At 50.0% G+C, this 15,462-nt stretch overlaps 1 protein-coding gene across 8 annotated transcripts in view; it reads left to right on the top strand.

Annotated features, from left to right (window-relative positions):
• The window catches only part of DHRS7B (dehydrogenase/reductase 7B), a 60,060-nt gene that overhangs the window by 34,516 nt on the left and 10,082 nt on the right, over nucleotides 1-15,462 (top strand). For 3 of the 8 annotated variants that reach the window (XM_046674894.1, XM_046674895.1, XM_046674897.1), the window contains exons 2-3: nucleotides 7,103-7,281; nucleotides 12,181-12,290. In XM_046674894.1, coding sequence (XP_046530850.1) covers nucleotides 7,103-7,281; nucleotides 12,181-12,290 — 289 coding nt within the window. Of the gene's footprint in view, nucleotides 1-456; nucleotides 627-1,598; nucleotides 1,618-3,744; nucleotides 3,889-6,648; nucleotides 6,769-7,102; nucleotides 7,282-12,180; nucleotides 12,291-15,462 lie in introns of those variants that run through there. The other 5 variants (XM_046674890.1, XM_046674891.1, XM_046674892.1 and 2 more) reach the window with 5 other exon arrangements.

Genomic DNA, 15,462 nt, shown 5'->3' with positions numbered 1-15,462 from the left:
GAGGCTGTGCGTCATGCCTGAGTCTCTGCAGTGGGTGCCCGTGTGTGAAGAGAGAGGCGCTGTGCTCCATGCCTGAGTCTCTGCAGTGGGTGCCTGTGTGTGGTTCCCATTAGACATTGGCTTTGGGCTCCAGCAGCTCCTCTTAAACACGTTGGACCCCTGACTTCATATGTACGTTGCTCCCTTGTCTGTCTGATTGATATTGTTCTATGTAGTTTTTAAGGCAATAATCTGAATTCAGGAGCCACAAGCTGGCAGTTCCCCTGGGCCGTGTGTGTGTTGTGTGGGCAGAATGGTGACTTGCATGGTTTTGACTTTGAAGTCCAGCTTCAGGCAAGGCTTGCCCTTTGGACAGGCTGCTACTCTGTGGTTTCACGGGGATCTTTTCTTTAATTTTCGCAATTCTGATCATTTGCTTTTTTTGTTTCTTTGTTCATTGTCGGTCTCTTGGTCTAGGCTGTGAGCTCTGAGGGTCAGAAACCATGTTTACTTGGTTCATCGCTTGCCCCCCCATGTTGGCCCGGGGCCTGGTGCCAGCCACACTTGATATATAGTGGTTGAATGGATGAGCGAGCGACATCAGGACCTGAGATGAACCACAGTGTGGGAGGTGTGGATCTAAAGCAGTAAGTTTGGTCTTTTTCCCGAACATATTTAAACATGAATAGCCCTTAAAGCTGCCCACCTGGCTGTCATTGCTCAGGTCCCTTCTGAAGTGCTCTCTGGGAATTGCCTTTTTTCAGTCTATGAGTTAGCAGCACATTTGTTCAGGACTGTGGCATTTACAAAGTGCTTCTCATATGTTTTCTCATTGGAATAGTCATCCTCATTTTGAAATTAGGACACTTAGTTGCAGATGGAGGTAAATTTGCCATGTCATACAGCAAGTACACGACAGGGTGGACTCGAACCCAGCTCCCCACTGCTGACGGGGTGCTTTTCCTGCTTCTCCCCGACAGTGAGTGCCTTGTCTGGTTTCTGTCAGGGGCCTGGGCCTCTTGTGTGTTTTCTAGGAAAGAGGGTGAGATCACTCCAGCATCTTCCACTAATACTAAATCCATTTTACAAAGCATATTAGAAACCAAAATTGTTTTTTTGGGTCAAGGTGTCCAGGTAGCCATCATAAGTGCTGTTTTTAAAAACTGAGCTCAGACTTTGGCCCGTAACAAGCAGTTCGCCTCCAGCACCCTGTTCTTGTGTCGGCAGCCCGCACCGCACGTCTGGAGCTGTGCTTGGCGCCTTTCCCCGCTCCCCGGCGGGGCTGCTGTGCAGCCAGCGTGTGCTCGGCGTCCCACTGGAGAGCAGTGCTCGCCTGAGTGCGGCTGTGTTCCCAGGACTGGGCATTCAGCCGTCCGGTCTGAAGTAGTCTCTGGCCTTCCCTTTGATTTTATTTTTACTAATGCCAGCCTGCACCCCTTTAAACTTCGGGCCCCAAGGCTAGCTTCCAAAAATAGACCCCACAGGCCGCTGGTCTGTGGGTGGGGCCAGCATTCCAGGAGGGCCTGCTGACCTGAGGGTCTCCTCTGGCCTCTGGTCTAGTCACTCTGCCCCAGGTCAAAAGACCAGAGAAGACACTGGCGCCAGGACCCTCGACTGGCACAGTAGCTGCCCTCTGAGGTAGGACATTGTTCTTTCTTTCCAGTCGAAGGCGGCTTCTCCTATGCTTCCAAGCAAAAGAGAGCGGCTTTGCTCTGCTTTTCCTTTCTGAAAATAGATAGGTGCTTTCAGATATGTTTTCAGAGTCATAAGCTTATGTCATAGCTTATGTCGCCTTTAATAGACCAGCTGTTTGGAGCTGGTCGTCAGTTACGAAATAGAAGTATGGCTGGGGTTTGTGGGAACGGGATCCTCAGTGCTTTTGGTGACACTGAGCCACTCCTTGCCACATGATTTCAGCATCCTGCTGGAACCCCTCTGCCCTTTAGCCTGATTTTCTTGTGTGTAACATGGCAACTTATTTCGTGACTAATTCTTCTTACAGACCTGAAGTCATTTTTAGTTTTGAACTCTGGAGGGTTTTCAGATCCCCTCCTTTGATTTTCAGAGGTGATGTCAATGATTTAATTTTTATGTGTGGTCTCTGAGTAGATCCCATCAACCTTTTTCCACTGATGGTTCAGTTTATTTTATTTTTTATAACTGCTTGAAAGAATAAAGGAATCCTAGGAATGTAGTGTAGAATTTTGGCCAGTGGATGAGGAATGGAATAGATGGCCTAAAGGGTGACATTTCTGCTCAGAGCTGATTTCTTGGTGACAGTCTTGTTCTTCGTTTGAGGTCCCGAAAGTTCTTTAAAGAGCCTCTCAGTGGAAAATAAGGGTGCAGCTGAATTCTGAAGCCATGATGAGAGCCCGTGAACTTTCTGGCTGCCCAGCCCCGTGTAGCACTCACCCGTGGAGGGACAGCATGCTGTTCTCTTAGGTCTGGAGCCCTGTAGTGGGTAGTACATGAAAATACCAGCAGGCAGGCTGAGTGGTGCGCATGCGAGCTCTATGGCTCCTCCCGCCAGTTGACGGGGCTCATTAGCGTAAGGTCATGCTTCAGTCATTCCCTGTCGATTAGAGAGCAGACGGGAAGGGGCGCGCGCACATTTGTTAGGCAGTGCACTCTGTACTTTCAGGCCACATGTGGTCTGTGGTTTCTCTTCGAGGAGGGCTCTCACCTTCTTCCCTTTCTGACCTCTCTCTCCATGGATCTGTCCTGCTCTCTGCTCTGGCTCGCAGTTCTCTGCTCTGGCTCGCAGTGGTGCTGGGCCCGCTCTCCCTTCTTTCTTTTCTTTTTTTTTTTAAAGATTTTATTTTTTTCCTTTTCCTCTCCAAAGCCCCCCGGTACATAGTTGTATATTCTTAGTTGTGGGTCCTTCTAGTTGTGGCATCTGGGATGCCACCTCAGCGTGGCTCGATGAGCGGTGCCATGTCCGCACCCAGGATTCGAACTGACGAAACACTGGGCTGCCTGCAGCAGAGCACACGAACTTAACCACTCAGCCACGGGGCCAGCTCCTCTCCCTTCTTTCTACAAGCTGATCTCAAATGCTGGAAATCCTGAGCAAGATTTTTTCCCACTTCCTTTTTATACCTTCAATCTTGCTTTCCCAGTTACATCTGAAACTAGCGATTAGGAAGCATTTTGGTATAAAGTGCAAAATTTATAAACATATTAAAGTCCTTCTTAAATGTGATTTTCAAAGAAAACAGGTCCCCTTTGACCCTGCTTTACATAGGAGATTATTTCCTAATCTGGAAATGTGGCCGTCCAGGACACGATTCCTTTCTTCCACTTTGGAGCTGTCCCTTTTGCTCAGAGAAGGCCCCTAATCACCACAGCAAGACGGTGGGGTTATCTCTGTGTCTCTTGGCCATTCTCAGTGCCAAGGGTGAGACAGGAAGGAGTGACGCAGCTGTCTCTGAGAGCCCTGGGAGGCCCAGCGGCCCAGGGGCCCGTTGGTGTGGCCACGTGCACTGCAGAGCTGAGTAACAGTTGGAGGTCTTGAAGAATTTGAAAAACTCCCCGACAGAGTGGGGATTGCCAGTTTGACCAGCCTCATCTGGAAATGTAACTCCAGGAAAGTTACCCTGAAATTGAACCGGATCCTCTCAAATAAATAGCTTGCTCTGGAGTGTCTTTTCCCACCACCATGACCCCGAGTTCGCTGGGCAAGGTCGGCACTGGGTTCTAATTTACTTCACATTCTGATTCTGTAAAACTTGCCAGACTGAATGCAGATGTGCGCTCTCCCCACAGAAGGCCGGCCCGTGGGCCGAGGATGGATCCCACTAACTTGGTGCCATATTTGCCTCGGGCAAAGTGGTCCCCAGGGCCAGGAGACCAAGGCTGGCATGCGATGTCGTGTCAGGTGCTCAAGGAATCCCAGAAGCATACGAGACGGTGTGTAGTTTTCTCTCTTTTCTTCATGTTGTAGATTGCTGGCTTGGGTTTTAAATAGGGGCATGAACATGTAGTTTGTTGAGAGCTGAAATTGTCTGACGGTGTGCAGCCTGTGTCTGCAGTGGGGAGCCTTGCTGGGTGGGTTTATTTTCATCCTGCTCCTCCCTGAGTGTGAAAAAAGGGTCGAAGGGACATTTGGGCACGTGTCTGTTCTCCTTGCTGTGCTGGCCTTGATGACTGTTATGGTAGCCACATTTTCCAGTACAAACCTTGGGATATGGGATCCTGACTTCTTCTGACAAAGTTGGGTTTGGTTTTCTTCCCCCCCCCCCCCCCGCCATTTCTTAATTTAATTAAAAGGTTTATGAAGATATAAATAGTAAACTACAGGGGCCGGCCCCACGGCCGAGTGGTTAAGTTTGCGCGCTCTGCTTCCGCGGCCCAGGGTTTCACCAGTTTGGATCCTGGGCGTGGACGTGGCATGGCGCATCAGGCCATGCTGAGGTGGCATCCCACATGCCACAACTAGAAGGACCCACAACTAAAAATACACAACTATGTACTGCGGGGCTTTGGGGAGAAAAAGGAAAAAAAATCTTAAAAAAAGAAGCAAACTATAGTGAACTGTATGTTTAATGAGTTTCCTTTATTTGGAAGAAACCAGTTTTCATAAATCAGGGACTTCGTCAGACAACCTTAGAAATCTGTTTGTCGTGAAACTAATTCCCGGGCCAGTAGCTCTGAGCTAGCCGTGGGTCATGATGGTGCTGGTGGCAGCTACATTTACTGAGCACTTACCTCACCAGGGCCATGCACGCATTTCCATGTATTAACTTGTCTGACCTCATAACAAACTGGAGGTGGGTACTCGCATGCCCTCATTTTACAGATGAGGGTCCTGGGGCCCAAAGTGGTGCGGCCCCTTACCCCTGCTGGCAGAGGGCGGGCCGGGCTGTGAACCCAGCTGGCCAAGGGTCACCCTTATAGGCGCTGCACTGCGGTCGTCTTGCTGCAGTCTGTTTGTGTTTTCCAGGTGGTCTCTGAAACCTCAGGGTTTTGGGAGGCAGCAGCTGCACGCTGGTGCTTGGAGTCCTGGCCCTGCCCCAGCGTGTGGGTCTGAAGGCGTGGGCCCCCCGCGCTCCGTCTCCACGGGCTGCGGAGGAGTGGGCAGAGCCCTTTCCACCAGCTGACGAGTGGAGCTCCAGGCCGCAACCCAGAGGCCAAGCCCCGCTGTCCTTTCATGAGCAGCGTCCCCGCCCCCTGGTCACCCTGGACAGCAGCTGGGCCCCAGGTGATTCTGGGTCAGGCAGGCAGATCCACCTTGGAACCTGCCTAGTATAAGGATCTGGGATCGCAGTAGGGAAGAAGCTTCCCAAGTAGCCGTGCTGCTGGTTGACACCCCCCAAGTTTATCACATGAAACTTCTGAGCTCTAGTGACCCTGGGGCCTACCTGTGTGTTCTGTCAGTTGCTGTAATTTTCTGGTAAAGCCATCAAACCGGCAATCATTCCTGCCCCGGGCTGGGAAATACTCACACACCCTGCCACTCTTCAGGACCTGGGCCCTGTGAGGGCCCTGCACAGCACCCGCAGACCCACGGAACGCAGGGGCGCTGTTGCCTGCCACGGAAAGGATCCTTGGGTCCTGGCATCTCCCCTGGGATTTGGCCTGGCCTGTAGGCCAGAACACCTGCCTGAGCTTCCTGTTGGGGGAAGGGATGGTGCCAGTAGTACCCAGGGAAAGGGCTTGGCACTTTAGAAACCCCTTGAATTGCCAAGTCCTCCAGGTGTAGGCTTGGCACAATGCGGGGCGAGAGGGAGTGGACCCACTTAGCAGACAGTGTCCGGGCATTTTTCGGAAGGAGATTAAGTGGAGGTTGATGGGAAACAGTCAGTTTTACAGAAGTTTGTCCAAGAAAGTTGTTAATTTTTTATGATGAACAAGAATTTAGGTATATTTGGAAAGGTAGGTGAAAAATTAAACTAAATACTAAATTAGTTGAGTTGATAATTCAAATCAGAGCAGAACCCTTTTGCAGTAGAACCGTTTGGCCTGCCCTGAACCTAAACTTCAGGATCAAAGCAGCTCAGGATGTGGGTGGATTTGGGTTGGAGTTCAGCGGGTCCCAGCTTCGTGGTGCCCACAGAGTCGCCCTTGTCCTGGGTGAGGGAGCGAGACGCTGTCTGCAGGGTGTGCTGTTGAGGAGGTGTGGCACTCAGTAGGTGGTCACTGTCAATCTGGTGAGTAGTGGAGAGCTCAGGCTGCTTTGCAGGAGCTCTGCCCTTGGCTGCCAGCCTCTTCTTTCCCAAAGAGGGTTACTGTGCTCCTCATGTCCCGGTCCTGGAGGTGGACTGTGGGTGGACATTTGTGTAATAGACTTTGCGCACTTCTCAAGTGGCCTTATAGAGCATTTCGTTCAAAGGGACCGACATGGTGTTGCTCCTCATTAGTGCCCTTGACCCTCCTTTAACCCTGTGTCCCCTCTTAGCTGTTTCTCTGGGCACAGAGGCATGGGGGAGTGATGAGGAAGGGGCAGGCTTGGAGGGATGAGGAAAGTGGGGGCCGTGGGGAAGAAGCGGTATGTTTCTTCAGAGCTGACTGGGCTCTCTTGCACAAGCACCCGTGTGGGTCCCGGTCCCTCTGGCTGGTGCGACTCACCGCACACGTGAGGTGAGCACGTGCTCCGGTGGCCCAGGAGGGCAACCCGCTTTCAGCCGGAGTCGGCGCCCGTGCATGACTAATGGCAGCCCTGTCTGCCAGCTTCCCTTTGGTTGTCCGTGAGACCTGTGGACAAGAGGACGCTTGTGGGCCATCGCCAATCCATCTAGGGGTCACCCCACCCAGAAATATCCATCTACCCAGGGCGGAGTATAAAGATTGGTAAGGTTTTCTTTTAAAAAGAAATTTTCTAGTTTCACAAATGAGAGTGAAAATGATAATGGGTATTGCCTAAGTTCTTCAAAACCAGTTTCTCAAAGAGAATCTGGTGAGCACTGATAGGCCAGTACCTCTGGTAACACTCACCAGGTACCTGGTCCTATGCTGAATGCCTGTCGTAGCTTGTTCTGGGGCGTGGAAGGAAGACTGCTGGGCTCAGAACTGAAGTCCTCACAAGAGGGCCCTGGGCTCTGTGTCACACTAGGGCCAAGAGGGTTGGCAAGTCTCCTGGGTTCTCTCATTTTGTCACTAATTCATTTGGTTTCGGTTCTTCTAGGAAGAGTCTGCTGAAGGTGGGGGTCATGGACTTCATCACCTCCACGGCCATCCTGCCCCTGTTGTGTGGCTGTGTGGGAATCTTTAGCCTCTTCAAGCTGCTGCAGCGGCTGCGCATGAAGGCCTACCTGCGGAACGCTGTGGTGGTCATCACAGGCGCCACCTCGGGACTGGGGCGAGGTAGGTCCAAGGGGCAGGGGGGTTGGCCCCGGCGTGAGGAGCAGCTCAGCTGCACGGGGATCACCAGAGCAGGTGCAGATCAGTGAAGCAGGCTGGGTGACTTGGGAACAGGAGTGTGTCACTGTCCTTGGTCCAGTTGGAAAAAACAAGAGCTTCAGTGCAATGAGAGATGGTCCCTGACTTTCAGCATCAGCGTTGGGAGGCAGAGGCAGTGAGGAAGACTGTGGAAAACGGGATACTGCACGTCCCACCGGGGGGCACCTTACTCAGCTCCAGCTGGTTGTAGAAATAGGGATTTTTATGTGAAGGCTCCCAATTTTCAAATATGGACAACCAATTTAAAAAGTGTTTTTACCTCTGTGAGGGCTGAACAAAGCATGCCTTTTCCTGGATTCAGCCAGCCTCCTGTTTATGGCCTTGCTGTCACCTGCTCCACACCGTCCCCTCACTGGCCTGTGCCTCCAGCCTCACCCAGGGCACAGCCTTGGTGGGGTTGGAAACAGAATAAGTAATGCCTCAGCTGTCCCTTACCCAGGTTCTCCAGGTTAGTTCCATTCTAATTTGGTGAATACTTTGAGCTTCTAGGTCCCAGGACTTGTGTGTTGGGACAGAGGCCTGGGTCAGCCACCTGCATCCGCCCCACAGATGAGTGTGCCGAGCTGCCGTCGCTTCCCTTACACACACGTACACGCCTGCCCTGATTGAGTGTCTGACGTGCAAGGCTCAGGGCCAAGTGCTGGGACAGACGTGCAGAGCGGTCCCCTCCTGCAAGGCGTGTGCAGGGGTGGGGGGGGGGGGGCTTACACACTATGCTGCGTTTCAGCCTCGGATGTCCCCAGCAGGCCTGGTGGGGAGCCACACCTCTCTGTGCTGGTGCATGAGTGGTCTCCCTGGGTCCCCACAGCCGGGATTCAGAGAAAGCATGACTTGCCTTAGGACCTCTGGCTGGACAGTGTGAAGCCAATCCCTGATTCCAGAACCTCCAGTCTTGCCTCACCTGCAGGAATGGCAGGGAAAAGGCAGGCATGGGCCAGCAGGAAGGGCGCTGCAAGGCAGCCCAGGGCCGGGAGTGGCAGGGCTGTGCAGGGGCGCACTTGGTGTGACGGGGGCGCAGAGGAGCAGACAAGGCCTTGTCTGCAGGGTAAGTGGCTTGCCCTCGGCCGGGGGAGCCTGGGAAGGCTTGGGTGGCGTGGACTTGTTTATATACCACTGATGCTTAGGTGAGGTGTCTGGGGTGAGCCCTGGGTCTGGCATTGGATACCCAGACCTGCATGGGGCTAGCTGCCTCCAGGCCCTTTGCCACAGTTGGCCCTTTGGCCTTACTCAGCTACTAAATATAGGGTACTCAGCAGCTGCTTCTCTTAATCTCAGAGAGAAGCATTTTTTTAAAGTCCTTGAAGAGTATTTGAGAGTTGGCTGAGATTGAAAGGTGAGTTGCAGGCGCTCTGAATTGGGGACATTTGAGGACACTGTCTTCTTCATTATTCCACATTTCCTCTTCTGGACACCAAGATTGTGAAGGGAATAGAAAGTGTAATTGAAAAAAAATAAAACCTGTATATGTATATAATATAGCCATTTCCTGAATTCCAAATCACTCTACTTATGTTCTGCCCCATTTAACATCCTAGGGAAACAGGACTCCGTATATCCAGGCAGATAAAACAGGAACAGATTCTTAACCAGAGTCTCAGGTACAGACACCCACTGCTGATGACTCCCACGGTGAGCTGCCCCTCAGCTTCTATGGGGAGGAGCCCCCGCTGCCCCTGGCGGCTGTGCCCGCCACGCCGGCCCTCCGCAGCTTGAGGTTATATGACGAGTCTTCAGACAGCTTTCTGCACTTCTCCTGTTTTGTCTCCTATTGTGTATATTTAAGCTACGTGAGCTTATCCTTGTAAAACAGTACAACCATTGACTAAAGGACCGGAATGTTCTGGATGCCCACTTTAGCCAGCCTAAGCCCTGAGGTCGTGAACAGCGATCTTGATTTATAAGCCAGTAGTCTGGCAGCACTGGAGAGCCGTCTGGCAGCCCTAGATAAATGGTACCTTGGGACCATCTTCCTTTTTCCCTTGACCCTCCTGCCTCTGTGTATCAGCTTTTTCAAGAAAGGAAAATGGAACCCTTGCAGTCTGTCTGCATTTCTGTCACTCCCTGCACAAACTTCAGTTTCCTCCCTTTTTGCCTCTGCTAGGAAGCAAAGTTTAAGCAGAATGCAGGCGACCCTTCTCCAGAAGCTGTTTAGACCAGCGTGCCCCTCCTACCTTTGGTTCTGCGAGTCTGCACCCTTTGGTGGTACCTCACAAAGTGTCTGTTGTGTGGGTCAGGACAAGATGAAATGGAGTGGGGAGGCCAGCAGGGCCGGAGATTCCGAATCTTTGGGAAGGATCTGGTAGGTGGATGGGCGGTTCTAGCTGCAGGAAGGCTTGAGAAATGCTTGTGTCTGGGTGCCACCCCCAGCCCCGCCCTGCCAGCGAGGGCTTTGCCGCTCTGCTGAGCAGGACAGCTGCGCAGGCCCGGTGGAGGCTGTGACCCCGGCCAGAGCACCAGGGACAAGCGGAGCAGGGGCCGAAGCTCTGTCTGGGTCTGTGTCCTTTGTCAGAACGAGACAATGAGCAAACCAACTAGATCCTCACAGGGCTGGTACAGCACGCCTGAAAATGTGCTGATGGAGTCTCCTTAGCACCTCCTTCTGGAAAACTCCATCTGGGGCCATGCAAGGCAGTGCTGCCCTGGGGATGCAGTGAGAGTTGTGAGAGAAGCTAAAGGCAGAGCCACAGAGTGAGAGGAGAGGGCCTCGCACCCTGAGCCGACCCAGATGCCAAAGGTCAAAGAATGCTCCCTCCTTTCCTGGAGGGCACTGGGGCTTCTTCTTCCATCCTGTCTTGAACTCTTCCGGCTTTAAGGAATTTTGACACTTTTGTGGGGGAAGAGCTATCACACCAGCACATCCTGCCTGGAAGCTACAACCTCCTCGACTCCTCGCCGCGTGGCTCCCAGGGCAGGCCTGTCCCTTAGTGGGCACTAAGATGCCACTTGACTGCCTCGGCCTCTTAAGATTTGATCTGGGATGCAGAGGTCAGCAAGGGTCCGAGGGGTCTGCGCAGACCAGCTTGTGGGCCCCCGAGGGAGGCGAGACCTCGGGTGAGAATGGGCAGTGCTCTCAGCCCTTGCATTTCAATTCTCCCCAACAGTCAGTTTTTAGGACATTTTAAAAGGCAGCTTAGAAATACAAATACAAATACAAAAGTAGTGCTCTCTTCTGTAGTGCTTTGTATCTACTGTGCTGTATCTACTTTAACTCATTCGGTCCCTGGGCCATTTTTATCTGCATTTTACAGAAGAGGAAAGTGAGAAACAGAGGTTCTAACTTGCCCCAGATCACAGAACCAGTAAGTGTTGGAAGTCAGAGTTACACTCAGGAAGTCTAGCTCAAGTCCCTTGACCACTGGGCTGACCTGCCCTTCACAAACTGTAAGCTTTCAGGGCACTGAACATTTAGTTAGGACATGTTTAGGGGCAGGGCAGGCAAGAAGCAAGAGGACCTCACCCTCTGTACCGCTTAGCCCCGGGGTCTGGTGGTCTCCCTCCCTGCCCCTCTGCCGTAGCCTCAGGGAGCTTATGTGGGACTCTTGCTGGGGTGGTCCTAGTGAGGCTGCCCCTGCCACGGCTGCTCAGAGCCCCTCCTTGGGGTTTTGACCCTGGAGCTTGGAGGAGACAAGTCAGCGGCCCCTCTCCTGTCTGGCAGAGGACTGGTGTTATGTGAGCCCAAGGTTGCCCCAGCCCCGTTTCCATCTCGTGGAGAAGCCAGGCTGGGGGATGAAGTGGAGAAAGGACCGGCAGGCATTGAGAGAGGCTGGTTCCTGTTGCCAGGGCTCTGGGCAGCCACCACTGTCCCTCCCAAGTCTTGGATGTTCCGCTCTTTCTCTTAATTCCGGAGCTATCCCAGAATCCTCCTGATTAACTCCTCTTTTTGCTTTGCCCCGGTGTGAGTTGAGTCTCTTTTCTCACCACGAAAAGGACAGAAGTGTCCAAAGAGTTTTGGACTCTCCCCTGCCATGGTCTTAGTTGATGTCTTCATCAGTGGTCACCTGAGATGTGGTAGTGGGCTCAGCTGAACCTGGTCCCCTTCCTTCCGACCCAGCAGGAGGGGGCCTTTTGAAATGCAGCCACCAGACCTTTGCTGTTGGAGGCACTCAGTACGCTTCAAGTCTTGAAACTATAGTTGTGTCATATCCCAGCCTAGCAAGGCTGTCACTCTCCACTTGCACCTGCCCATTGTCCCTACGCTGCTTAGCATACTCTGCTCCCTTTACCTCAAGTTCTTTCTGGGAAACAGCCCCTCAGGCCTCTTCACCCCTTCTCGGCAGAGCCCTGTGCCCACCCTGCTTCTACAGAATGATGTCAGTACCCCTAGGAGACAGGTCCCTATTGCATTCAAGTGACTTGGGAAGCAGCCTGGCTTGTACTAGAACAAACGCTTCGGCAGACCACAGCAGCACAGTAGCTGGCCCTGCCTGATCACGAGCACGTTGCTTGACCTCCCTGAGCTCCCTCGGTTGTGAAAATGGGGATAATGCTCACAGGGTTGTTCAGAGCTAAAGATCATTATGGAAAGTGCTGAGCATAGTGCCTAACAAACCCGTCTGCCAGTCCCTAGCTTCCTCTTGCCTGTGGGTGTCTGTCATACCACTGAGCATGAGCTCTCTAAAGCAGCAGCAGAGCTCATTTACCACTCACTTCGTGCCTAGTCCACAGCAGTCTAGTGCGCCTGTGTGGCGTGCATGAAGAGACAAGTGCATACTGGGAAACACTGGGTAAGTCTGCTCTGACCTGCACTGGGGAAGAAAGGCATTGAATTTCCCCTGCTGTCAAGGCTCTTTCTTCTTCCCTTAGAATGCGCCAAAGTCTTCTATGCTGCGGGTGCAAGGCTGGTGCTCTGTGGCCGGAACAGGGAGGCCCTGGACGAGCTCACCAGAGAACTCGCTGCTTCTCAGGCCGCCAAGGTGAGCCCAGGGGTGTGTTTTCTGTGGGAAAGTCGTGCAGTCCATCCTCTGCAGGCATCTGAGGAGATAGCAGCCCACTCCTGGGCTGCGGGACGTGCAGGGTGTCTACACGGTCGCACTGTATGGGGAGGGCAGCCGGGCTCCACGGCAGCCGGGCTCCAGGGCCTGAGGAGGAGCTGTTGTACGGTTCACATCCTGACTGCACCGCCTACTAGCACTGCGAGCTTAAGAAGTTCCTCCTGTGAATGCGCCCCCCTCACCTGGCTAATGCTGACTCATCTCTTTGGTGGGCGGGGGATAAGGGGGCAGGTTGGAGATGATTTTCAAAATTTTAATTGTGGAAAAATATATATATAACATAATATTTATCATTTTAACCATTTATAAGTGTACAACTCAGTGGCATTAAATACACTCGCAATGTGTGTAATTATCACCACTATCTATACCCAAAACCTTTTCATCGTTCCCAACAAAAATTCTGTACCCATTAAATAATAATTCATTCTTCCCCCCACCTCCCCAGCCCTTGGAAACCTTATTCTACTTTCTGTCTCTGAATTTGCCTATTCTAGATGACGCGTGTAAGTGAAAACACGCAGTATTTGTTCTTCTGTGTCTGGCTACTTAATAACGTCATTGAGGTCCGTCCATATTGTAGCATGTATCAAAATCCCATTCCTTTTTATAGCAGAACAACATTCCATTGTATAGCTATACCACATTTTGTGTATTCGCTCGTTTGCTGGCGGACACCAGGGTTTCCATCTCTTGGCCATTGTGAATCACGGCTGCAAACGTGAGCGTGCAAATATCTCTCGAGTCCCTGCTTCCCATTCTGTTAGATGCATCCGAGGAGTGCAACTGCTGGGTCTTATGGTAGTTTGATGTTTAATCTTTTGAGGAACTGCCAAACAGTTTTCCACAGCAGCTGTGCCATCTTACATTCCCACCAGCCGTGCACAAGGGTTCCAATTTCTTCATGTCCTCACCAACAGTTACTATTTTCTGTTTCTTTTTTTTCAATTATACCCATCCTAGGAAGTATGATGTGGTATCTTGTTGTGGTTTTGATTTGCATTTCCTTAATTACAAGTGATGTTGAGCATCTTTTCGTGTGCTTGTTGACAATTTGTATATCTTCTTTGGAGAAATGTCTGTCAGGTCCGTTGCCCATTTTTCAGTCAGGTTGTTGTTTTTGTTGTTGTTGCTGAGTTTAGGAGTTCTCAATATATTCTGGATATTAATCCCTTATGAGAGATGTTACCTGTCAATACTTTCTCCCATTCAGTAGATTGTCTTTTCACTTTCTTGATGGTGTCCTTTGATGTACAAAAGGTTTCAATTGTGATGAAGCCCAGCTTATCTATTTTTTCTTTCATTGCCTTTGCTTTTGGTGTCATATCTGCGAGGTTGTTGACAAATCCAGTGTTATGAAGATTTTCCCCATTGTTTTATTCTAAGAGTTTTATAGTTTTAACTTTTACATTTAGGTCTTTGACGCACTTGAGTTAATTTCTGTATATGGTGTGAGGTAATGGTCCAACTTCATTCTTTTGCATGTGGAGATCCAGTCTTCCCAGCACTAATTGTTGAAAAGATTGTTCTTTCCCCTTGAATGGTCTTGGCACCCTTGTCATAAGTCAATTTATCATGTATTTGAGAGTTTATTTCTGAGTTCTCTATTCTATTCCATTGGTCTATATGTCCTTATGTCCTACCGTACTGTTTTAGTTAATGTAGTAAGTTTCAAAGTCAGGAAGTGTGAGTCCTCCAACTTTGTTCTTCTTAGTCTTCAAGATTGTTTTGGCTATTCCTGAATAGCCATTGAAATTCCCTATGAATTTTAGGATGATTTTTTTCTGTTTCTGCCAACAATGCCATTGGGGTTTTGATAGGGATTGCACTGAATCTGCAGATCGCTTTGACTAGTGCTGCCATCTTAACAATATTAAGTCTTCCAGTCCACGAACATGGGATGTCCTTCCCATTTAGGCTTACTTTAATTTCGAGCAATGTTTTGTAGTCTTCAGTGTACAAATCTTTCACCTCCTTAGTTAGATTTATTCCTAAATGTTTAATTCTTTTAGCGGTTATTGTAAATGTGTTTGTTTTCCTAGTTGTATTTTCAGATTATTCATTGCTGGTGTATAGAAATGCAGTTGAATTTTGTGGGTTGATCTTGTACCCTCCAATTCTGCTGAACTGATTTGTTAGCTCTAAAAGCTTTCTGTGGATTTCTGGGATTTTCTATATATGGAATCATGTTATCTGTGAATAGAGATAGTTTTGTTTCTTCCTTTCCAATTTGGGTGTCTTTTATTTCTTTTTCTCCTCAAATTGCTCTGATTGGAGTTTCTAGTATGATGTTGAGTAGCTGTAGCAAAAGCATCCTTGTCTTGTTCCTGATCGTAGAGGGAGCACTTTGAGTCTTACACCATTGAACATGATGGGACCTGTAGGTTTTTCATAAACACCCTTTACCATGTTGAGGAATTTCTCCTCCACTCCTACTTTTCTGAGAGTTTTTATCATGAAAGGGTGTTGAATTTTGTCAAATCTCTTCTCTGCATCAATTGAGATGATCATATGGTTCTTTTCCTTTGTTCTATCAATATGATATATTATATTGATTGATTTTCTTACATTGAACCACCCTTGCATTCCTGGGATAAATCCCACTTGGTCACGTTGAATAAACTTTTTAATATGCTGTTGAATTTGATCTGCTGGTATTTTGTTGAAGATTTTAGCATCTATACTCATAAAGGATATTGGTCTGTAATTTTCTTGTGGTGTCTTTATCTGGCCTTGATATCAGAGTAATGCTGGCCTTGCAGAATGAATTAATCAGGAAGTATTCTCTCTTCAATTTTTTGGACGACTGTAAGAAGTATTGGTGTTAATTCTCTTTTAAAGTTTTGTAAAATTCACCAATGAAGCCATCTGGTCTAGGGCATTTCTTTGTCAGGAGATTTTAGGTTACTGATTGAATCTTTTGTTTGCTTGAGGAAGATTGGCCCTGAGCTAACATCTGTGCCAGTCTTCCTCTATTTTATATGTGGGTCGCAGCCACAGCATGGATGATGAGTGGAGCAGGTCCCCACCTGGATCCAACCCTGTGAAGCTGGCCACCGAAGCAGAACACACCAAACTTTAACCTCTTGGTCAC

This window comes from Equus quagga, chromosome 11 (genome assembly GCF_021613505.1).
Source record: "Equus quagga isolate Etosha38 chromosome 11, UCLA_HA_Equagga_1.0, whole genome shotgun sequence".
Lineage (NCBI taxonomy): Eukaryota > Metazoa > Chordata > Mammalia > Perissodactyla > Equidae > Equus > Equus quagga.
This window is presented reverse-complemented; position numbering and strand designations above follow the sequence as displayed.